This window comes from Rhyacophila brunnea, unplaced genomic scaffold (assembly GCF_057557595.1).
Source record: "Rhyacophila brunnea isolate RB1 unplaced genomic scaffold, BYU_Rbru_1.0 scaffold_1, whole genome shotgun sequence".
NCBI lineage: Eukaryota > Metazoa > Arthropoda > Insecta > Trichoptera > Rhyacophilidae > Rhyacophila > Rhyacophila brunnea.
Genome location: NW_028232751.1, coordinates 37,886,196 through 37,911,525, shown reverse-complemented (window position 1 = coordinate 37,911,525; position 25,330 = coordinate 37,886,196). Strand labels below are relative to the sequence as shown.

General features: G+C 34.8%; 1 protein-coding gene across 1 annotated transcript in view; it reads right to left on the bottom strand.

Annotated features, from left to right (window-relative positions):
* The window catches only part of LOC147079738 (titin-like), a 97,887-nt gene that overhangs the window by 67,133 nt on the left and 5,424 nt on the right, over positions 1–25,330 (bottom strand). The window contains exons 7-19 of the mRNA XM_085943076.1: positions 23,215–23,401; positions 21,292–21,634; positions 19,768–21,091; positions 19,263–19,392; positions 7,936–14,583; positions 6,149–7,063; positions 5,785–5,834; positions 5,558–5,646; positions 4,578–4,798; positions 4,130–4,204; positions 3,041–3,145; positions 1,437–2,431; positions 383–443 (exon numbers count right to left, since the gene is read on the bottom strand). Of these exons, the coding sequence (XP_085799202.1) occupies positions 383–443; positions 1,437–2,431; positions 3,041–3,145; positions 4,130–4,204; positions 4,578–4,798; positions 5,558–5,646; positions 5,785–5,834; positions 6,149–7,063; positions 7,936–14,583; positions 19,263–19,392; positions 19,768–21,091; positions 21,292–21,634; positions 23,215–23,401 (11,143 nt within the window). The remainder of the gene's footprint in view (positions 1–382; positions 444–1,436; positions 2,432–3,040; positions 3,146–4,129; positions 4,205–4,577; positions 4,799–5,557; positions 5,647–5,784; positions 5,835–6,148; positions 7,064–7,935; positions 14,584–19,262; positions 19,393–19,767; positions 21,092–21,291; positions 21,635–23,214; positions 23,402–25,330) is intronic.

The window sequence follows — 25,330 nt, the reverse complement described above, 5'->3', positions numbered from 1 at the left end:
GGGATCGAGCATGGTGTACAAAAAAAATAATTGTTAAAAATCGACATGAAATACATATTGCACAAATAAAATAATAACTAATCCTATGTTGATCATAGTATGTTATTTCCCGATATTAATATTTACTAAACAAACAAAATAGTAACTAGAGAATTAATAGCATGTTATCTTATATAATATATAAGAACCAATTATTACAAAGTGTGTTTGATTCATATCGATCACATAATATATTATGAATATTCAAATGTTCATGGTTTATCTTTCCGTTTGTAATATTTATAAATACATTTTTCGATCATAATATTTTCGACGAAAAAAATACTTAGTTGCTCAGTATTGGGAAATTCAAGGTGAAAAACAGTTTTATAAAAATACAAACCAGTTCGTGTATCTTTAGTTTCTTCAATAACTTCATCAGTTGCCAAATCATCTGGTTCCGTCTGTAATAAAAAAATGTCAGTTAGTGATAAGCCGCAATACACCCATAAGGGCTTGCGCAGACAGAGAGCGGTCGGAGTTCTGCGTTCAACCGACCGTTGACCGCTAACGTTCAGGGACAGCAGACAGGTGGCGGTCAACAATAAAGCGTTCCATTTGTTTACAAACGTTGTACTGACACAAGCGCTGCATAATGCTTGACCGCTATATTCCGACTGCGAGTGGAAGTGAGAAAGCACCGCTGTTGCGTACTCACTCCCCCGTGTGGTTTCGCTCTATGTTGTGTGACTGCTCAGCGGAGGTACGGCGTTCTTTGTAATTCCGGGCATAGAACTCCAGAACTCCAGCGTTCCAATTGACCGGCGCGGTCTGACCACCGGCTGTGTACCCATACAGTATGAAGTCCATACAGTACAAAGAACGCCGAACTCCGAACGCGGAACGCAGACCGCCTGACCGCGCTCTGTCTGCGCAAGCCCTAAAATAAATAGTTTATAAATAATAACCTGTCCTCAAAATCTAGCTTAGGATCGGAATTTTTTTATTATCTAGAATGTATTTATTCTACAATATCAAAAATATTAATATTGTGCACGTTTTCTCGTAATCACCCAATGTAAAGGTTTAGGTTATGTTTTTTTTTTGAGAGGAAAATAGTCAATACAATAATATGATATCATCATATTATTGTCACTCTTTATCGTGTATCGTGTATCCATACTTGCTAACATTGTTATGTTTTTATATGCACCTTCTTGGTAAACCAATATCAACACCCTTCTATAAATTATTGTTTTCATTTGAAAAAGTTCGTTTATATTATAAAACATATTTTACTAAGATAAGTTTTATAATCCAGAATAATCTTAAATCATGTTAAATATTTATAAAATATAACAATTTTGCCAAATGAGACTTATTAGAGAGAGACTTACAGTTATTTTTATGTTAAGCGAATTTGTATTAAATAAATAAACTATGAAATTAATACTCACAATCTCTGGTTGTTTGTCTTCCCATGTTCGTGACGTGAAGTCTTCGGGGCAAAATTGTACAATAATTTCTTCCACAGTAGCATATTTTAATTCGACCACCTTCATAAAGGCTCTAAAACCAACCATGGATCCCACAGTTTGCTCATCTTGAGCGGACTCTTCTGTTAGAACTTCTGTGATCAGTGCTCCGTGGCCTTGGCGCTCTACAACTTGAACCAATGCTGATTGAGATTGAGGTGTGCTCAGTGCCGGGAATAGTGACGAATTGTAAAGAGTTATAATTTCTTGTACTGTAACGCCCTGTCTCACTAAGAACCCGATTTTCGCGAGTTCTATCAACGGGTTTTCTCCTGCTCCAAATTCTCTGGCACTTATTACCTCAAGGGTTTCTTTTATTTCTGTAGCCATAAACTCTCGCACTTTGGTCCTCTCGACTCTTCCAAATACTCTTTCGAATGTTTCGACAACCAAGTTTTCTATGATTTCATCTTCTTGGATTATGGATGTTGTGATATGCTTATGCGGGGAAATCAATGGTTCAGCCTTTTCACCTTCAGGACGTTTCTTGATGGTCTTATCATCGATCTTCTTGAATGATGCAATGTCTGAGGTAGCTAAAGATTCTTCGATGGGGATGATTCTCTTTGCTTTCTTTTTGTCAATCTTTTTGATTTCAACGGTGGATTCGATAACTTCTACGTCCGTTACATCAGCGACTCCTTTTACAGTATCGATAACTGTTTCACTCACAGTTGTTTCTTCTACGACTGATTTTTTAGGTTTCAATTCTTGAACCTTGCTCTCTTCTACAGAAGACACTTGGAGTTTTGCTTTTGTAACAGCCATTCCGATATCACTGCTTGCTTTACATAGATAGTTTCCTTCATTTTTCTTAGTCGCTTTTTGAATGGTCAATGTTGTCTTGTTTTCTTTAATGCGAATCTTAACGTTTTCATCATTTAATACAATCTTGTCATCGTGATACCAGATAATATCTAAAAAATATATAACAATCGTTTTTTTATTATTTTCTACTAATGGTCAAAATTAAATCGTTTTAGAAAATATTATCGACAAAAACGTTATATGTTTTGAATTAAGCAATACATGCAATGATTGTGCTCATTTCAATATTCAGATGTTTTTAAATTTAATTCTGCTATCGATAATATTCTGATTTTAATGAAAGGTTCTATTCCTGTATAATTTTATTTATTTTTTTGAAATTTAATTATGACCTTTATTTGTGGCGTAGGTGGAGAGCGCTCATATAAATGAGGTTTCGATCCCTAAACTGGCAAAAACTACATGTTGTTTTTTTAGTTTATATATTATTTGGTCTAGAAAAATGACCGATTGGGTTGTACGAATGGATAACCACCATTCATCGTAAAATAGTTTGTTAATAAAACCTCTACTTAATGCTCTGATTCGGAGCAGAAATGCTTTGTAAAACAATATATAAACATACTATAGCCACGAAACGCGTTATAACAACATAAATATGACTTGCATCTCACAGGTAGGTACCTAGAAGTTATATATTATCGAAGTGGTATAAGCTGGTATCGTGAGATACATTGGTAACGTCTTTTTGTATTTACCTGGGTTAGGATTTCCTGAATATTGGCAATCAAACACAACAGTCTCTTCTTCTTTTGCTCGTACACCAATAATCTCTTTGACGAAAGTGGGTACCGATTGAGTAGCTATAAAAACATTATACATCAAATAATTAAAGTGAAATATGTCTTCTCTAACACTAGATAAGTAGGTAATCTAATATAGGCATATCTATACATCGACAAAATGATCGATGACAGATTTATTTTAAAATAAAAATTAAGTTATCAGCTGGTTTGTTTGAGACTTAGGCCTTGTCCAGATGGCGCGATTTGACTCGTGCATTAAAACTCGCGCGCATTCCAGGTACATGTAACCTCATTGAGCCATCCATATGCAGTCGCGACGTATCGCGTCGAGAGACGCATCATATGGACAAGCTCTTAAACGGTTGATTGTAGTACAATGTGTTTAGATTGTTACCGTGTATTCTCGAAACGTTGAGGAAAGGAGGAAAAATACTCAGTATTAACCCAAAAAACTTAATACGATAAGTTATCAGAGGTCGTCTATAAATGACGTCATTTGATTTTCGGTATTTTTTTACTTCTTTCCCCATAATCACACTTCATAAAAAATCTTTTATCCCCTTGACAAAATTATGTCACAATTATGTTACAATATGAAGTTGTTGAAAAATATCGATTTTAATATAACGTTCTCACGGAATATTTTATAGGCAGAAAATATAAGTATTTATATTGCTTTTTACAACTCTCTGACACCTTCGTCGTAAATCATGACATTTCAGATGTCCCCTATTTGATGTCACATTTGGACAACCCGATACAAATGAATCGTTTAGCAGATGGTGATAATAATTATTATAATGACCCTAATGTCCAATCATGCGTCTAGGCTATTTTAAAATAGTTTATATTCGACTTTAGGAAATACAGATAGGTACCTAAATTTAATTAAATAAAGATACTATTAAAAGATCGTTCATGTCATTTATTATGTATTATTCATAAATAGAATAATAAGTAATTCAAGAAAATTAATTAGTACTAATGTGTTATAGTTAATAATTATGTAGATAATTGTTTATATAATTAAAATATTTTTACCTTTCAATGCTGCTTGGAGTTCTTCCATGTGGGTCACCCATTCTGGTTTACGATATTCTTTGGTACCCAAAATTCCTATAAACAAATCATTTAAAATATAAGTTCAAAATTTAAGCAGTGACGAATGGAGTAATTGTAAATGTTGCAAGTGAAGACAAGTATAGTACGTAGGTATTTAATTACCCACTTAAAGGTAAGTCTACAAAAATTGAGTCAACTGTGTAAGATGGTAAGTTTGTAGTATTTCATCTGTAAGTGACATTGAAGTGACAAGTATTGAAAGATAAAGAATGTTTATAGTAAAGGGGGAAATAATGAAGGGGCAAAGGAAACCTCAGCAAAGTTGCTTGAAGGAAATTTCCTGAAACGATATTGAAATAGGATTAGTACACAATTAATCGCATTATTTTTTTAAGAGAAGTTGAGTGCCTATTTAAATAAACCTCACCTTCGACTTCCAGTTCGGTTGTGGTTGATACAATACCAAGAGTATTAAACGCCTCGAATTTAATTTCACCGGAATCGTCTGGGAAGACTTCTCTAATTGTTAAAACTGATGTGCCGTCTTCAAATTCCTCGATGAAGAACTCTTTGCTGTTCTTGATTTCAACACCGTGTTTGTACCATTTTCCCTTCGGTTTCGGCTTTCCAATAGCCTTTGATTCAATCCTAGAATTAAAATGTATTGTAAATTGATTTTAACAAAATAAAAAGAAAAAACACTAATGGTGAATGTTGAATGAAATAATGAACGTCATCGTGATGGTTAATGCAAATAATAGTCACGAATAATTTGTATGATGATAATCACATCATATCCCACATTACGGATACATTAAATTTAAATTGAATATTGTAGATGTTTATTCCAGTTTGTGTATGTATTCAGAAAAAGTAGTATTATAGATTATGCTAGTAGATATTGGTAAAACGTAGTAATTATTATAAATAATGATGTGAAAATGCACAGTGGGCAACATATGAATTAATATTAATGTAATATTATGGAAATACAAAGAAATATAATGTTACATAAGTTATAGGTACTTATATACAATCGCACGTAAAAAAATTTTGGAGATAATAATTAATTTGCTCAACGTAGGTATATTCTCATCCTACTCCAACCAAGTTTTTTCTAATATATATATTTATAAGGTTTTTTCTAACCCATTCAATGCGGTTTTAAAATGAGGTAGATCAATTATATTAGTGATACGAAATATTATGCCAAGTGCACGATTGACCAAGCCTGTCTTGCGATAGTAGGAATTTGACAATTATTAGTTCTTTATTTTTTAAATACGACCAAGACAGATGCTAGAACATTTATTCGCTGTACCAATACTGGATATTTTACTGTTATAATTAATAAGCTGGAAGCTTTTTGATATTTTTGACTACTAATTATAAATTCAGTGATTTTACCTAGTTAGTTGACCTTCATTTGTTACTACTGTTACTGGAAGACCTTTGGTAATTACAGGTGCGAAGTCTTCAACGTCGCTCGTGATTTCCTTAAAATATAAGAAAGGTTATATTCGATGTACATTTAAATTATTGTTAATGTTATATTGTACCTACTGAAATAGATTTCATTAAATGGTGCGAGTCAACGGAATTATATGAAACTTAGTTAAAATTACATTATTTACCTTATCACTTAATATATCTTCCTCTGAACCGCTCGGAATGTATTCATAAGCTGAAAGCGAATAAATAATAAGTATTTTTTATAGAGTAATTAGCAGTTTGTTTGGTAATGTATGTTATGACGTAAATGGTAATTGTTAAATCACAGAATATAGTCAACCTAAAGAAATACATTGTGCATACAAGATTATCAATAACATGTTTATACTAAATATAGTTTTTTTTAGAAATTTATATGAAAAAGGAATGCTTATTAACAATCAGTATAAGTCATTGTTGTTTTATAGTGCATACAAAATGTTAATGAAATGTCTTAGTTTTGTAAGTATGTATTCATAAAAGGGAGGGTTCTTCTAGGTACCGTACCTTCTACCATTACAGCAGTGTTAGAGGTGGTTTTTCCAAATCTATTGGCAGCAAGACATTCGTATTCTCCAGCCATCTCTGGGAAAGCTTCCTTTATGATAAGCTCACAGGTACCGTCGGAACTTTGAATAATCTCAACATCGTTTCCTCTGTTAACAGTTTTACCCTTATGGCACCATTGCACGAGTGGTGTGGGAGTGCCCTTTACTTTACAATTAAGTTTTATTTCTTCTCCGTCCATTACTCTTACAGTTCTCAACTTTTCTATGAATATGGGAGATGTCCCCTCGTCGGTGTATTCTTCGATTATTGATACCGTAGCCGAGCAAGTAACAGATCCTGCTACGTTTTCCGCTCTGCACGTGAACTCGCCTACTTTGGTTTTGTTCATATTTTCTATTACGAGTATACTCTTATTATCTGAATGAGTTATGTACAAGTTATCTGTGCCTGATGTGATGGGTTGGGAATTCGTGAACCATTGGAAGGAAGCGCTAGGGAAAGCTTTTACGTGTGCTTCTAATATTATCACTTCTCCAGCTGTGACGTTTTGTGGGTAGAAAATTTTCGTGAATTTTGGTGGTAAAACATCGGCAAGGTCATTGCTATTGTCTATATTTACAGAGCTTGAAGACTTGGTAATTCCTTTGGATTGCTTTATCAGCACTTCGTATTTGCCACTTTCTTTTTTGGTCAGATTCAACACTGTTATGATAGTTTTGTTATCTGTTGTTACAATATTGTATATTTCGTCGCTCTTTATTTCTTTGCCATTGCGTAACCATGTTATTTGAGCATCATCGGCGGCAATGTACTCTACTTCGAGGGTTACAGTATCACCGAGCATTTTTACCTGGGCTTCTAATGGAGTAGTAATTTTTGGTATCGAGGCATTGTCAACGATTGTTGTCTCTTCTGGAACGTGTTTGGGAAAATTATCAAATTAATATTTGATACTAAATTATATAACAAAAATAGACGAAGCAGTGTAAATTTCATGAAGATGCACATAAACATTCCTTATACTGAACATTTTAATAACTATATAAACTATATAAAAAATAGATACATATTATGTAGTGGTATTTTTTTGTGTAAGCATTCCTCATTCTAAATTGATTCTCATTCTTTTGAAATTAATGATAAGTAAACTTAAATTAAAATACACAATGTAGTTCAAAAACTATCTAGTATATTAGACATTTGAATTTCATGTACAAATATATATTTGTCACAATATAAATGATAATAAACACATGCATTATTTCTCCCAACGTAGTGTTAGTGGATATAAACATACGATTGGGTATATTGCCTAATTAAATCACATTAAATTAATATTAATATAATATACAAAAATATTTTTATAAGGAATAAGTCAATATTATTAATATAAAAAGAATGCCTACAATACCAGTCACTGAAGATGTGATGTAGACATTTTTAAAGTCTATTGATGTATGTATTATTTTTTTTACTCTATTTTAAATAAAACTATATTATGTTAAGTGGTAATAAATCTTCCAGTTAGTTTATATAAATGTATACTTAGAATTAAGCAAAAGGTGTGGAGGTATATAAATCATTTTCTTCTATTTTAATGAGGTAATGTAATTGTACTAAAAATCATAAAAGTAAAATAAATAATTCAATATCATTCCACCACTAATGCCCACCCACGTCATAATAATAATATGTAAGCGAAAAGTTCTAGTACGTATTATCTTACGACTTAGCTAGTGCTTTTAAATAACATATATATGATATAAACAAATTGTAAAACTTACCCTCTGTTTTCTTTATGACTCGTTTTTCTTTTACAGATTTCTTTGTTACAGATTTTTCTACTTTTATAACTGTATCCAAAATGGTTTCTTCTTCGGGTTGTTCTTTAGGTTCATCCTTTTGAGGAGACGGTTTAAGCGATACCTCTTCGATTGGTTCTTCTTCGACAGGTGTTTTTTGCTTAGGAATATGTTTCAAAGTGACTTCCTCTTTGGGCTCTTCCTCTTTTGGTGCTTCTTCTTTTGGACGCCTCTTTCCTGTACGCCATGATTTCGGCTCTGTTGGCTCAATAGGTATATCATCATGAACAAGTGGTTTCAATGGTTCATCTTCAGTAGGTTCTTCTTTAGTGACCTTTTCTTTTTTAGGAATAGGCTTGAGTGATATTTCCTCCTTTGGCTCCTCTTCCTTTGGTCGACGTTTTCCAGTTGGCCATGTCTTGAGTTCGGGTTCTTCAGCAATTTGCTCTTTCTTTGTAACCGGCTTAAGTGAAACTTCTTCTATTGGTTCTTCTTCGACAAGTGCTTTCTGTTTAGGTATTGGTTTCAAAGTGACTTCCTCTTTGGGTTCTTCTTCTTTAGGACGCCTCTTTCCAGTACGCCATGATTTTGGCTCTGTCGGTTCAATGGGTATATCATCATGAACAAGTGGTTTCAATGGTTCATCTTCAACTGGTTTTTCTTCAGTGATCTTTTCCTTTTTAGGAATAGGTTTGAGGCTTATTTCTTCCATCGGGACTTCTTCCTTTGGTCGACGTTTTCCAGTTGGCCAGGTCTTCAATTCGGGTTCTTCAACTGGTTGCTCTTTCTTTGTCACTGGCTTAAGTGAAACTTCTTCCATTGGTTCTTCTTCGACAGGTGCTTTTTGTTTAGGAATAGGTTTCAAAGTGACTTCCTCTTTAGGTTCATCTTCTTTAGGATGCCTCTTTCCTGTACGCCATGACTTTGGCTCTATCGGCTCAATGGGTATATCATCATGAACAAGTGGTTTCAATGGTTCATCTTCAACTGGTTTTTCTTCAGTGATCTTTTCCTTTTTAGGAATAGGTTTGAGGCTTATTTCTTCCATCGGGACTTCTTCCTTTGGTCGACGTTTTCCAGTTGGCCAGGTCTTCAATTCGGGTTCTTCAACTGGTTGCTCTTTCTTTGTCACTGGCTTAAGTGAAACTTCTTCCATTGGTTCTTCTTCGACAGGTGCTTTTTGTTTAGGAATAGGTTTCAAAGTGACTTCCTCTTTAGGTTCATCTTCTTTAGGATGCCTCTTTCCTGTACGCCATGACTTTGGCTCTATCGGCTCAATGGGTATATCATCATGAACAAGTGGTTTCAATGGTTCATCTTCAACTGGTTTTTCTTCAGTGATCTTTTCCTTTTTAGGAATAGGTTTGAGGCTTATTTCTTCCGTTGGTACCTCTTCCTTTGGTCGACGTTTTCCAGTTGGCCAGGTCTTTAATTCGGGCTCTTCAATTGGTTGCTCTTTCTTTGTCACTGGCTTAAGAGAAACCTCTTCCATTGGTTTTTCTTCGACCGGTACTTTTTGCTTAGGTACGGGTTTCAATGTGACTTCCTCTTTGGGCTCTTCCTCTTTTGGTTCTTCTTCTTTAGGTCGCCTCTTTCCAGTACGCCACGATTTTGGCTGTGTCGGCTCAATGGGGATATCATCATGAACAAGTGGTTCCAACGGTTTATCTTCAATGAGTTCTTCTTTAGTGATCTTTTCTTTTTTAGGAATAGGCTTGAGTGTTATTTCTTCCTTTGGCTCCTCTTCCTTTGGTCGACGTTTTCCAGTTGGCCATGTCTTGAGTTCGGGTTCTTCAACAGGTTGCTCTTTCTTTGCCACTGGTTTAAGTGAAATCTCGTCTATTGGTTCTTCTTCGACAGGTGCTTTTTGCTTTGGAATGGGTTTTAAAGTGACTTCCTCTTTGGGTTCTTCTTCTTTAGGACGCCTCTTTCCAGTACGCCATGACTTTGGCTCTGTTGGCTCAATGGGCAATTCATGGATTGGTTTCAATTGTTCATCTTCAATTGGTTTTTCTTCAGTGATATTTTCCTTTTTAGGAATAGGTTTGAGGCTTATTTCTTCTGTTGGTGCTTCTTCCTTCGGTCGACGTTTTCCAGTTGGCCAAGTCTTTTGTTCAGGTTCTTCAATTGGTTGCTGTTTCTTTGCAACCGGTTTAAGTGAAACCTCTTCCATTGGCTCTAATTCAACCGGTGCTTTCTGTTTAGGAATTGGTTTCAAAGTGATTTCCTCTTTGGGCTCTTCCTCTTTGGGCTCTTCTTCTTTAGGACGCCTCTTTCCAGTACGCCATGATTTTGGCTCTGTCGGTTCAATGGAGATATCATCATGAACAAGTGGTTTTGACGGTTCATCTTCAATGGGTTTTTCTTCAGTGATCTTTTCTTTTTTAGGAATAGGCTTGAGTGTTATTTCTTCCTTTGGCTCCTCTTCCTTTGGTCGACGTTTTCCAGTTGGCCATGTCTTGAGTTCGGGTTCCTCAACAGGTTGCTCTTTCTTTGTCACTGGCTTAAGTGAAACTTCTTCCACAGGTTCTGCTTCGACAGGTGCTTTTTGCTTAGGAATAGGTTTCAAAGTGACTTCCTCTTTTGGTTCTTCTTCTTTAGGATGCCTCTTTCCAGTACGCCATGACTTTGGCTCTGTTGGCTCAACGAGTAAGTCAATGACTGGCTTCAATTGTTCATCTTCAACTGGTTTTTCTTCAGTGATTTTTTCCTTTTTAGGAATAGGTTTGAGGCTTACTTCTTCTGTTGGCACCTCTTCCATCGGTCGACGTTTTCCAGTTGGCCAAGTCTTTTGTTCAGGTTCTTCAACTGGCTGCTGTTTCTTTGTAACCGGTTTAAGTGAAACCTCTTCCATTGGCTCTAATTCGACAGGTGCTTTTTGTTTAGGAATTGGTTTCAAAGTGATTTCCTCTTTGGGTTCTTCCTCTTTGGGCTCTTCTTTAGGACGCCTCTTTTCAGTACGCCATGATTTGGGCTCTATCGGCTCAATGGGAATATCATCATGAACAAGTGGCTTTGACGGTTCATCTTCAATGGGTTCTTCTTTAGTGATCTTTTCTTTTTTAGGAATAGGTTTAAGTGTTATTTCCTCCTTTGGCTCCTCTTCCTTTGGTCGACGTTTTCCAGTTGGCCATGTCTTGAGTTCGGGTTCCTCAACAGGTTGCTCTTTCTTTACCACTGGCTTAAGAGAAACCTCTTCCATTGGTTCTTCTTCGACCGGTACTTTTTGTTTAGGTACAGGTTTCAAAGTGACTTCCTCTTTGGGCTCTTCCTCTTTGGGTTCTTCTTCTTTAGGACGCCTCTTTGCAGTACGCCATGATTTTGGCTGTGTCGGCTCAATGGGGATATCATCATGAACAAGTGGTTTCGACGGTTCATCTTCAATGGGTTCTTCTTTAGTGATCTTTTCTTTTTTAGGAATAGGCTTGAGTGTTATTTCCTCCTTCGGCTCCTCTTCCTTTGGTCGACGTTTTCCAGTTGGCCATGTCTTGAGTTCGGGTTCTTCAGCAATTTGCTCTTTCTTTGTAACCGGCTTCAGTGAAACTTCTTCTATTGGTTCTTCTTCGACAGGTGCTTTCTGTTTAGGTATTGGTTTCAAAGTGACTTCTTCTTTGGGTTCTTCTTCCTTAGGACGCCTTTTTCCAGTACGCCATGATTTTGGCTCTGTCGGTTCAATGGATATATCATCATGAACAAGTGGTTTCAATGGTTCATCTTCAACTGGTTTTTCTTCAGTGATCTTTTCCTTTTTAGGAATAGGTTTGAGGCTTATTTCTTCCTTTGGCTCCTCTTCCTTTGGTCGACGTTTTCCAGTTGGCCAGGTCTTCAATTCGGGTTCTTCAACAGGTTGCTCTTTCTTTGTCACTGGCTTAAGTGACACTTCTTCGATTGGTTCTTCTTCGACTGGTGCTTTTTGCTTAGGAATAGGTTTCAAAGTGACTTCCTCTTTGGGTTCTTCTTCTTTAGGACGCCTCTTTCCAGTACGCCATGACTTTGGCTCTGTTGGCTCAATGGGCAATTCATGGACTGGTTTCAATTGTTCATCTTCAATTGGTTTTTCTTCAGTGATCTTTTCCTTTTTAGGAATAGGTTTGAGGCTTATTTCTTCTGTTGGTGCTTCTTCCTTCGGTCGACGTTTTCCAGTTGGCCAAGTCTTTTGTTCAGGTTCTTCAATTGGTTGCTGTTTCTTTGTAACCGGTTTAAGTGAAACCTCTTCCATTGGCTCTAATTCAACCGGTGCTTTCTGTTTAGGAATTGGTTTCAAAGTGATTTCCTCTTTGGGCTCTTCCTCTTTGGGCTCTTCTTCTTTAGGACGCCTCTTTCCAGTACGCCATGATTTTGGCTCTGTCGGTTCAATGGAGATATCATCATGAACAAGTGGTTTTGACGGTTCATCTTCAATGGGTTTTTCTTCAGTGATCTTTTCTTTTTTAGGAATAGGCTTGAGTGTTGTTTCTTCATTTGGCTCCTCTTCCTTTGGTCGACGTTTTCCAGTTGGCCATGTCTTGAGTTCGGGTTCCTCAACAGGTTGCTCTTTCTTTGTCACTGGCTTAAGTGAAACTTCTTCCACTGGTTCTGCATCGACAGGTGCTTTTTGCTTAGGAATAGGTTTCAAAGTGACTTCCTCTTTGGGTTCGTCTTCTTTAGGACGCCTCTTTCCAGTACGCCATGACTTTGGCTCTGTTGGCTCAACGGGTAAGTCAATGACTGGCTTCAATTGTTCATCTTCAACTGGTTTTTCTTCAGTGATCTTTTCCTTTTTAGGAATAGGTTTGAGGCTTACTTCTTCTGTTGGCACTTCTTCCATCGGTCGACGTTTTCCAGTTGGCCAAGTCTTTTGTTCAGGTTCTTCAACTGGTTGCTGTTTCTTTGTAACCGGTTTAAGTGAAACCTCTTCCATTGGCTCTAATTCGACAGGTGCTTTTTGTTTAGGAATTGGTTTCAAAGTGATTTCCTCTTTGGGTTCTCCTTCTTTGGGCTCTTCTTCTTTAGGACGCCTCTTTCCAGTACGCCATGATTTGGGTTCTGTCGGCTCAATTTGGATGTCATCATGAACAAGTGGCTTCGACGGTTCATCTTCAATGGGTTTTTCTTCAGTGATCTTTTCTTTTTTAGGAATAGGCTTGAGTGTTACTTCCTCCTTTGGCTCCTCTTCCTTTGGTCGACGTTTTCCTATTGGCCATGTCTTGAGTTCAGGTTCTTCAACAGGTTGCTCTTTCTTTGGAATTACTTTTAAATTCACCTCTTCTGCAGATTCCTCTTGAACCGGTATCTTTCCTTTAGGAATTGGTTTCAAAGTGACCTCTTCTTTAGGTTTCTCTTCGGTTGGAAGCTTCTTTCCGGTACGCCATGATTTGGGATCAGTTGGTTCAATACCTTTTTCATCATGGACAATTGCTTTCAGAGGTTCATCTTCAATAGGTTCTTGTTTATCTATCCTCTCTTTCTTAGGAATGGGTTTGAGCATTATATCTTCTTTGGGTTCTTCTTCCTTTGGTCGTCGTTTACCGGTAGGCCATGTCTTGAGCTCGGGTTGTTCTTCGGGCTGCGATTTCTTTGGAATTGGTTTTAAGCTCACGTCTTCAGTAGGTTGGTCTTGGGCTGGTGTCTTTGTTTTAGGAACTGGTTTTAATGAAACCTCTTCTGTTGGTTCCTCTTCTTGGGGACGCCTCTTTCCGGTGCGCCATGATTTGGGTTCTGAAATATCAGCTGCTTGACTAGATTCTGAAGATGGTTCTTCAGATTTACGTTCATCTTTTTGATATATCTTTTTAGTTCCCCATGGCGTTTTTCCATGTTTTTCGGTAGTTTCCTTCTCTTGGTATCCTATTTGCAAGTTTGCGTCGTCTTCTGATAAAGAGTATGGTTGTTTATGCTTTGGCATGGTAATTTCCTTAATCTCATTTTGGGTTTGTTGTTTTCCACGACGCCATGTTTTAGGCTCAGAAGTTTTCTTGTCTTTACTAATCTCCGTTTCTTCAGATGTTTCTTTTTCAACCTTAAAAACGACCATATCTTCTTCTTCAGTTAAAATTTCTTCAAAAAGAACTGTTGCTGGAATGTCTTCTTCATATTGTTGTGTTGCATCAATTTGGCTGGGCGTTTCTTTTTTAACATGTTTTAAACTAACATTGTCTAGTTGAGGTTTTTGTGTTTCATTTTTAACTATTTTGGTTGGCTTTAAAGAAACCTTTTCATCAGTCCATGCTGTTTTCTTAATGTCTTCTTGTATAGTTTTTCGTTCTAAAGATTTATCGGTTCGCTTTCTCCATGGCATTTGTTTGTTATCAATAGTTTCATCGCTTTCCTTTAACAATATTTCCTCATTAATATTTTTTTGATTTTTTAATCTCATATTGGTTTCTTCGTGGTGTTGGGTATCGATTGTTTTATCGGAAATATGTTCAGTAGTTATATCGGATACTTGTTGATCAACTACCCTTCGTTGTCGCCATGGCACTTGTCGATGCATTTGTTGTTCTTGAGTATCAACCTTGTCTTTGATATTAAGTATGTTACTTGATTCCGTAGTTGTGTAATTCACATTTTGGGAAGTGCTTTGTATCTTTTTGCTTGAATCCAATTCATCCTTTTCAGAAACATTTGTTTTCACCGTCTTGCCCATACGTTCTGAAAATAAATATTCAAATATGCATTTTATACGCAATTAATTAATTTAAATAACACATATTGCAGTGTAGCTCTAGATATTTCCAAGAAAATTGATCATTGGAATGTGTTGTTACAAAAGAATACTCTTTAATGTTAAGTTAAAAAAGAGTGCATATAAAATCGAAATATTTTTCCATCATTAAAAGTTTGGTGAGCAGGTATCTTCAAAAAAATTCCGTGTTTTTTAAAATATTTTATTTGTAAAAATAAATTAAGCATGTTTATAAAATGATGGTATCTTGTATATTTAGAAACATGAAACATCAAAGGTGACGACCTAGCAGGTGTGTGGGAGATGTAAGTGAGTCATACGCAGGGACGTGGGCAGCGTCTGTGTCTTTCAGCGTCGGCATCGCGCGCCAAAACGACGCTCAGGTGAGTTCAGCATTAGCCGTCGTTAGCAGCGCACCTATCCTTCCAGATGCATCTCGCATCCAAATACTAGTGTTTTTAGTAGTGAAAAGTGTCCATAGTTTTAAATATTTATTAATTAATGTGTTTATATATGTTTTTTTTTAAATTTAAGTGTTTTTTCTCTAAATTCATTATTAATTTTTCGTTTATTTTCCAGTGATAATATTAATAAATTAATTGGTGTGTATTTACTTTGTGATAAAATTTAGATAATATTTATAGATTTCTCGATCGGTGTAAAAATTATGTTGTGATGAACATTGAAGACTGAAGAATATATATTTCCACCATTCGATTACATGAAGTGTTTTAAATGTTTTCAATAAATTATATTAATCTGTTTATTTGTGATACGTATTTGGTATACCTGTGCAATTTATTGCTTCATATCAGTTCGTATCAAATTCATATTGTTTTGTAAGCTTATGCATTTTATTCATATTATAGAAATCGAATATATTGTTCACTGTTTATGTAATTATTGGTGATGATTTCAATTTGCAATGTTGTCACTATGTTGGCAACTCTTTAAGAATTAGTCGTCAGAAGAGTTCTCAAAAATACTTGACTCTGTAGTCTCTATAGTGATTCAGTTTATATTGCTTGCCAACTGTTATTTCTCAAGCACCTGTATACAAGTTTTAAATATAAAATGTTCAAGGCGAAGTTGGTGTTTTCTTTTTATATAGTATGTATATGTCGGCATGTGTTCATATGTTACGTCGAAAGTTGGCGGGCCTAATTTAGAGCGTAATGTAAGCCGCGTTGAAAAGCGCGAGCGCGTGTGCACGCTGCTGGGGCGCGTGCGCACCCGTGCGCACGACAGGTAGAATAAAATTATTATTAGCCACTTCGCCGTAACATATGTGAGCACGCCCACTTTGTGCGGGATTTCATATTCAAGGTTTATCCATATATCAATGAGAATATTCTATTGAAAAATGCGAAATTCAATCATTCAAAATTTATTTAAACAAAACGTTAACAAAATACATGGTTTTATCAATATTTTGAATTCAGTATTATTATTACAACAAAAGGCATATATATTTTTTAAGTACAAAACACATTTACAAAGTCATATTGATTTCAATATTTAATTATTTATTTTTTATTTGTCTAGGATCAATATATATTTATACACACATACATTGGTATGTAAACATAGGTATATATAAATATACATCGCTATATATAATAGATAAAGCGAGAAGCACACATCCGTAAATATTCTTTTTCACATTTAGTACTTTAACAAAAATAAAATCTTTAAAAGAAGAAAACTACGTTAAATATACACTATCAAATATAAAAATAAAACCTTTTAAAAAGGCTGATAGTTTAATAATCACCTTTGTTAGTATTCATAGTGGATACGTTTTTTTTGCCTGAGAATACGCTTAATGTATACAAATAAAATTCATTTCTTCTATAAACACTTTCATTTTCTCTTTTGTACTATTCAGTACCATTGAAGAACTTTAAGTACATGGTGCATAGACTCAATGCTTGAATGAGATGAGTGATTTACAGATAATTCATTTTCAATTCATAAGAATGCATTTCAATTATTTTATCTCAAGAAACGTGAGCGAAATGGTGGTTTTTACGATAGTCACTAATATTGTCTTTTTTCATGTTCGTATATTAATCCTTATTATTATTTATTCAACAAATATTTTATCTTCACACTGGAATAAAAAATACGAATACGCGTCACCGAATGAACGTTTTTTTTATGTAACTGTTTATATGAGTTATTAAAATATAGGAATAATTTTGATTTATTTGAATATTTTATAAAGAAATAATTCACGTAACCAGAATTAATTTAGTTCGATTATTTTGTATTAAAATCATTATTTGAGATATCTTGATGCCGTGATAGTTTATTGTGAAACAAATTTTCAATGAAAAATTGAATATTATGAATATGTTTGATCACAGATGATTTCAGCGGCAGCAAAAAGCTTTGGACTCGTTTTAAATCTCTTTTTAATTATTGTGTTTAATATGTAGTTTTCAAATAAATACCAACGATACACAGGACACTTGAATATATTTAACTTCGTTTTTTTTACCAACAGTTTGCTTGTCGAATCGATTTCGATTGCGTTTGTCAAAATTATTTTTATGTAATTATCACTGCCTTATAAAATTTAATTCTTTGTAAGTTATTGAAAATGTTGGACCACATATTTTGGTATTTTTTCAGGGTTTGTTCATAATATAGGTAGGTGGTCACATGTTTACAAAGATTCTAGTATAGGTAAACAATTTGATTGTAGGTAGGTAAATTAGGTGACGTTATTACAACAGTAATGTCAGTGCCAAAATAAAACTGGACGACCATCGGATTATTTTTTTGGAGTCGAAGCTGTAGATTCTAAGTTCTTCAGTTTGAATAAAGATATATTTTCTGTAGGCATTTTATGAGGAAAACAAGCAACAATTATTGATGGAAAATATTCGATCTGTAATTTTTTTGTCCAGCTTTACTTGCGTCAGCTGTGAGTGTGCGTAAATATAAAAAAATGTAATGAAAAATATACGATTACTTAAAAAAATCAATTAATAGTATATTAAGACTATGAGTATTATTGGTATGCAGAATAAAACAGAAAGTAAATAAAACATAATAATAAGATAAGGAACGAGCAAGAGGAATTAATGCCTAGCGGTTACTTGATCATTTCTTTTCGAAAATGCATTTTGAGAAAAAAATGTTTATATTTGAGATGTAAATCAAAATTATTCAAGGTAAATCGATCCATGCAATGACAGATATGTATATCTGCAGTGTATATGGTTATTGTATGCATTATGAATAATTACGGTGATACTGAACATAACATTGAACTGAAATTTGGTAGTCGGTTGTCGGTACTCGGTTCATTCTAATTGTTATCCACAAATACGCTCACGCTTATGAAAGCAAAACCAAGTGATGTCTAAGATCTACTTTCAAGTATTGTTTGGAGAATAAAGCATTTAAAAATAGTTATTTTATGCAAAAATGCAGTTGCATATTTAACAGACAAAAACAGAATCAAAATACTATCATTCATATTAGCAATGAATACTATGGCACGAGTACTATGTTTTAAACTATAATTAATCTTTTAACATTCAAATTATTTAAATAATAAAAAATATGCAATCCAAACAGTATAAATGATTCAGATTCAGTGTGATAATTGTTTAATTATTATTGGCTTCAGTATATTTTGGAAACAGTGTTACTTATAAAGCATATTCAAAAAAACAAACATTACTCTTACTTTCATATGCACATTTTTTCAATGAAGCTCAATGAGTCCATTAACAACTATTGGATAATACAACATTATGGTTAAAAGTAACACCAACGTTGAAGGGATTGGGTGAAGACACTAATGCATATGGATTTCATCATACGATGGACCTTCCAATTCGAAATCTAGATGAATCTTATGACAGAATATGAAACACTCGATTGATAATAGATCTAGCTAAAAGATCATTTAGTATGGATCAATGCTGCGCTATTCTAAAGCGAGTTTAACACAATTGTGAATGGAAACATCACACCCGAAATGAATCAATATAATAGGGTGCATTATATACTTTAAATTATATGAATGCGGATATGTTACGATTAAATAGTGTGTTTTCCATGAGATAATGATATTATATTTATGAAAAAAACTATTCTACTATCCACCATAAAGAATATTTAAAGATCTATTTAAGCGTTTCATTATCGAATCGGCTTCAACATTTTGTTACTGAGTCTTTTGAGTCATTACGAAGTAAACCTTAACCTTAACGGTGTTCATATTTTATATTGTCTTATCACATTTTTTATATTATTCAACTAAAAACGATACACCGGATTAGATTTACTTCTAATTAAAGTTGACGAATTTTATAAATTGTATGTCATTTATTTAATAAAATAAAATTAGAACATACATAAATAACTTTAGACTAAATTAATGTAGGATTTAATTACTCAGATAACTTTAGTTGTAACCGCAATAAGTCATAGATCGAGTCGGACATATGCATCGCCAACGCATAGTCTTTGTACAAAATATCACCTATAAGGAGAAGCCTGATATGACTCTATTAAGATAATACAATATCGTCGATGAGGCAGAAAGTTGTCACCCATTCCCTTCGACTGTGAAGATCCGTTCGTGAGTGATGTCGGCCGGAACTGATCAATATCTATGGCTTACTTTTAACCACCAGCTTGGCGGAGGTCTCCACCTGGCCCGCGGATGTGGTGGCGCGGCAGGTAAATATACCAGTGTCCTCTTCATACGTGTTCGCAATGAGGAGCACCGCATTATTTCCCTCGTGTATCATCTGTCATGAACAAAAGAATACATTAGTAAACGATGAAAATAAACACTGTATAAATAAAAAAGTACTATACGTGCTAATATGTACTACATATTCATTGATCAGAATTGTTTATCAATTTGAGAGTTAAAAAGGAATTTAGATGGTATTCAATAAAATTAATCTCGGTATAGGTAGGTACCTACCGATGTCCTGAAATAAGTATTATTAAAAAATATAACTGTAAACGACTATTTTAAAATTGAAAGGATATTTTTAACGTCAAGAAAGACTATTTTAGATAACAAAACAAGTTATGCTTTTCCAATACATATAATAAATTAAGTTCTACTATTGTAGTGAGCGTTTTAAATGTTGAGTATATTGTTTTTTTCGTACCTGGAAGTCGGGTGTTTCAGGAATAAGAGCACCTTCTCTCAACCACTGAATGGTGGGCTTGCTCTTGCTGGTAATTTGAGTCTTGAATTGGGCTGGTGCTCCTTCGTACACGATGACATCCTTTAATTTGGATAATGTCGGGAGTGATTCCGTGGAGTCGGGGGCTGACACCTTCAAGTTTGCAGATGATGCAATTTTACCAGCTAAGTTCGTAGCTACACATTTGTAAACTCCTTCGTCTTCAGGGAAAGCCTCAGAGATATGAAGAGTGCTTTCTTCTCCCCTTGTGAGCATTTGGAAGTACTTTGAAGGCTTGATTACTTTTTCTCCTTTCAGCCATTGAATTGATGGTGCAGGTTTTCCGGAGATCTTGCATTTGAAATCGACAGACTGTCCCTCGTTGATGGTCTTATCCTTCAGTCCCTGTAAGATTTCTGGTGCTTTGTTTCCAGCAGTAGATGATGGTTTGCTCTTCATGGGTGAGGTCGGGGCGATGACGAAGCATTCGGCATCGCATCTAGCTTCCCCAGAACTGTTGATTGCGACGCACTCATATTTCCCGGAGTCTTGAGTTTCCGCTTCGATGATTAGAAGAGTGAACGTGCCATCTTCTTCAAGAACTTTGTTTCTGATATCAGGTTGAATTTTTTTGCCGTTCTTCAGCCAATACACGTCCAACGGCTTAGTTCCGCTGACTTTGGTATCAAACCTGACCAATTGACCAGCAGGTACGCTGATATTTTGGGCAGTGACACGGAAACTAGGAGGAATGACTCCACCTCTACCTTGACGTTTTCGTTCTTCAACCACAAGGTTGGCACTGCACTTAGCGGATCCTCCACGATTCTCTGCCACACATGCAAATACTGCAGAATCCTCCATAAATACTTGACGAATGACCAAGATTGACTTCGTGCTGAATGTGTGAATTTGGAAATCTGGTGAATTCTTGATGGGGAAGCTTTCGCGGAACCATTTAACTGTGGGGTTTGGATCGCCATCAAACTCTACTTCAAATCTTGCTTGCTCTTGTTCAAAAGCACGGCAAGGTTGCATTTTCTTTGTGAAAACTGGTGGATTTGAAGGTTTTACTGGGCCTTCAACAACACGCTCCTGGGTCTTTGCTTTATGTTCCATTTCTGTAGTTTCTGTTGCCGTAATTTTTCGCGTTATCTCCTTATCTCCCTTAATTTCCTTTTGGGTTTGTTTTTGTTTAGCGACATGAACTTCCCTACCATGTACTGTTGACTCTGATGGGTCGGGAATTCTAGTCTTGACTATCCTCCTGGTCTCTGTGGTGGTATCGTCGGTCTCATCAGTTTCCCTGCAATAAAATGTAACCGATTGTTTAAAGAACAAAATAATAACCGACTGTTATTTTTGAAATCTATTTCCGTAAAATAAAATACAGCGTAAAAAATCTTTAACGTATAATATTATGTTTTTTACTCGAGTAAACAAAAGTTTTGTTTTTTTTTAGATTCTTTTTATGTAAATAGGTATAGACATATAAAATAAACTTACAGATTTTCCTGGTATTTTTGGGCCATTCCTTTAGCCATAGAGCTCTGAACAACCTTCTCTCCAGGAATTGCAAACTGGTGCTGCGTTGATTCGCGCAGACGACACTCTTTCACGACTTGGTCATTTTCCAATTCTTGCAGCTTGTTATAGTACTCCTCTCCCTTCTTCCTCTTAACAGATTGCTGCCATTCCGTCTCGGGTTCCTTCAATATCTTTTGTTTCAGGTCAGGCCTGTGGTCCATGCCTCCTTGGCGGGCTAAGGTTTGCCTTTCTTCGAATGTCTTTTCCAATTCGGTTTCACCACGTTCTTTCTGATATTGAGTGAGTTCGTAGTCATACCATGCTAACATAAAAAGAATAAATGAGAAAGGAACAAGACAAAAAATCCTATTTGGGTAGTAAAAAAATGCAGCATTGCAAGCACAAAAACGAAAGACTTTTCTAATCTATAGGATAACAATATTGGAATACGAGATATCAAAATAAGGAACAATGCACTCGTTATTATTTTTTTGTAATTTTAATTTTAGTAATAATACTTATTGAATAACTATGGTTGATTATATCAGTCAAAAAAATGTGATAAAATTATTAATTATTTTATTTTTTCAAAAACTCTAAAAAGGCTCTGCTGAATGAAATGCAATAATTGAAAATCGAGTTGCTATTTTAAGTGATTGATAGGTTCTTACAAGTCTTGGATAAACTGGACAATACACATATAATTCATGAACTGGTCACCATACCTTTCCACTACTCCAAAAGCGATAAGCGTAAGTGAGAAGCTGTTAGACATCGCCGACTTCATCTCATCAGACACGTCTGTCAGTCGACATCAAGAAGCAAGGGGAAATGTTTTGCAGGAAGAAAGGAATGTCATTTTTGTATTGAAAGCTTGTGATAGTTAGTGCATGTTGGCTTAGTGCTAATATTTAGTATGAATGTTGCAATATTATTATTATCACGTTTTAATGGTAATAATTGTTGTGGGTGTTTAGGTTTTTTGGTTTAAAATAAAACAATAACAAGTGTAATCAGCGATCTACTTCTCAAATTAATTTCTAGCAGCCCCCGCCGAATAAACTCATTTATTTATTCGCTATAAATTATTTAATTTATGTAATTAAAAAATAATTTTATTAATAAGAATTACATAAATTATTTAATTCCTCGTTTTCCATAGAACTCGATTCTGTAAGGCCAATAATCCATTACATCGAAGGCATATCTTATTTGAATTAAATGCACCTTTCTCGAACAAAAACAGCTTGTGGACCGGACCTATCTAAACTATCGCAACGGACCATAATTATTATATTTAACATGTCGATGAAAGTTATGTAGATATACGACATATTGCAATTAGTACTCGTATGTGTTTTAAAATGCTATTAAACGGTATAAATATTGTGTATATACATACCGCATCAGTATCAGTTTAATAAATTTAGGTAAATTTGTGTTAATAGAGTGTCATGTGACAACATAAATCATCTTGACGTGTCCGGATTTCAGAATATTATGTTTTCTTCTACGTTACATTATGTTTTAATGTTGGAATGTTACCAATTGAATGTTATGCTAATAAATCAACCAATAAGTATAGTATTTTCTCCATAAAAAGTCTTTGACTTCCTCACCCATCACCTCTTTGATGAGACTATGATTGCTTCTAACATGACAATCGTCAAGTAATAAAACAAATAAATAGTTACCCCTTTCAAGAGGCTTAAATAAATACATTATATCAAAATTAGAATTTTTTTTAAAAATTCGGACGAGCTTAATTTGGAACGAATGAAATCGATCTTGAATAAGTTTAGTCAGTTTCACACTGAAGAGTTCGAAGCGGGGGCTAGCCATAAGTGATGAATAGATAGTCTAAAAGCGTATATGAGGCTGCAGTGAATGTTGGATACTTACGTCGTGGTGAGTTCTTGAGGACGCCACGGTAGTCGTCGTGGCGCGCGATTACCTTCAGCTCAGTCGAGGCGACGGCCTGACCGGCTGAGCTCCTGGCGATCACTTCGATCTTGCCTGTGTCATATTGACGTGTTTTTGGTATGTCCATGTGATACATTCCGTCATAGGTAAGCTTGTATCGGGAACCCTGCCGACAATATTAAAATAAAACATTAGCAATATTCCGGTAGTCAAGATTTTGTAATATTTTTTTGTGTGTTCCTGTCTTGAACGTGGTTATATTGTATAATATACTATCACTGTGACCTGTGACGTCAGTATAAATCAAATAAATCTAGCGGCATTGCAGTCATTAATATATGTATAGTATGTTCACTCATATTCGGGAAAGTTACAATGTAAGTTAATCCCGATTAAACACAATTATTGCCTTTAAGCAGCTATCCCCTCAATACAACTAGAATGCGGATTAAAATAAATAATTTACGATTAAGCCCTTACAAAATAAATTTCTTTAAATCGCAGTTTTGTCAAAATAAAGTTACGATTGAGAAAAAAAGCTATTGAGAATATCCTAAAGTTTAGTTAAAAAAAAAACAAACTTTTTCTGCAAAGGAACCACTTGTATATTTTGTAGAGGGTAAATACATAATCAATAAATTTAAAAAAAAATGAGAAAAAAACATTGCACATACAAATATAAGTGAATTAAGTTTTTATTCTGGGTTTTAATTGGAAATTTTGATATTAGGCACAATATTAGAAAATTGAATTCTTATATCTGGTGTATCGTCGAGTCTGTTCCTGGACATTGACTTCATTGCAGCGTAATAAAAAAATCCTGCTTCGCATAAATCTGTCGTGGTAAACGTATGTACAACAATAATAGCTTGTTTTGACACACTGGGGTATTCTTCTGATAAATTCGCGGAACACCCATTCACGTTCCGTAGTCCAATAGTTTCTTATTCGTGTATACTATTATGCTGTCTTATAATAGCAGATTTGCGAATTGAAGTCGGAATAATTATAATAATTCCTAGTTACGTACGTTAATCTATTCTTACTGATGATTTCAATCTATACTGTCAGATATCTTGTGTTTGTGTTTATCAGTACACTACCTTCAACTCAACCAGGCTACAGTCTTAATTATGGGGATACTAAAATGCCTGCATGCGCACTATTTTCTATATACCTATTATCTACTTAAGGTTTGTAGTTAATCGAATCATGGCTAGAAGTCGATTAAGCAGTATGGTGTGTGGTAGCTCTGCAATATTCAAAAACATATTTCCGTAATATTCATAACATAGAACGTGAATAGAAACAAACAAAAATGAAAGTCTCAAGCAATAGTACATAATATAGAACTTAGATGCCGAGTAAAGTAAATGCATATTATTGTATGGTGATTTATCGAATACTTCTGAGGATGCTTCATATCTATAGATCGCAAACCACTGGTATGTATTTATAAATACAGATATTATAGGTAATGTTATAACGACTGTAGAAAGGAAAAAGGACGTAACCCTCAGTATTTTAAAAATAGATTTTATTGGATAATAGTACATAATAACTATTATTAGAGGTATCATACATAAATGGGCAAATCATATACTTTAAATAAATCAGAACGCAGTAAGTTGTATAACTATGAGTTAATTTAGTACTAATTAGATAGGGTGCAGGTAGCTCAATTGGTAAAGCACATTGGCTGGGATCAGATGGATGCGGATTCGAGTCTCGTCCGGCGTCGTATTTTTTAGATTTTTTAGTTGTTATATTTATGAGGTGTTTTCAAATTATTTATGTTTAATAACGCACGTATCAAACACAATGGATCTGGATCTATCAGTATAAGTTGTCTAGTGAGTGTAAGCGCTACATGCTAATACTTTGAACAGTGTTTAATATTTTTAATATCTGTTGAGGTTAGTTCCAAATTCGAACAGCGGACGATTTATATTGGTACCTACTTAGTGTTTTTTTTTTGCTATAAATTTTAGAAAATTTGTGGAACGTCTGTGAAAATGTGTGTCTCAATATTGTATTTACGAAGGATCATTGATCTGCCTAATAATGTATAATATAAATATGTTTTAATTAACGA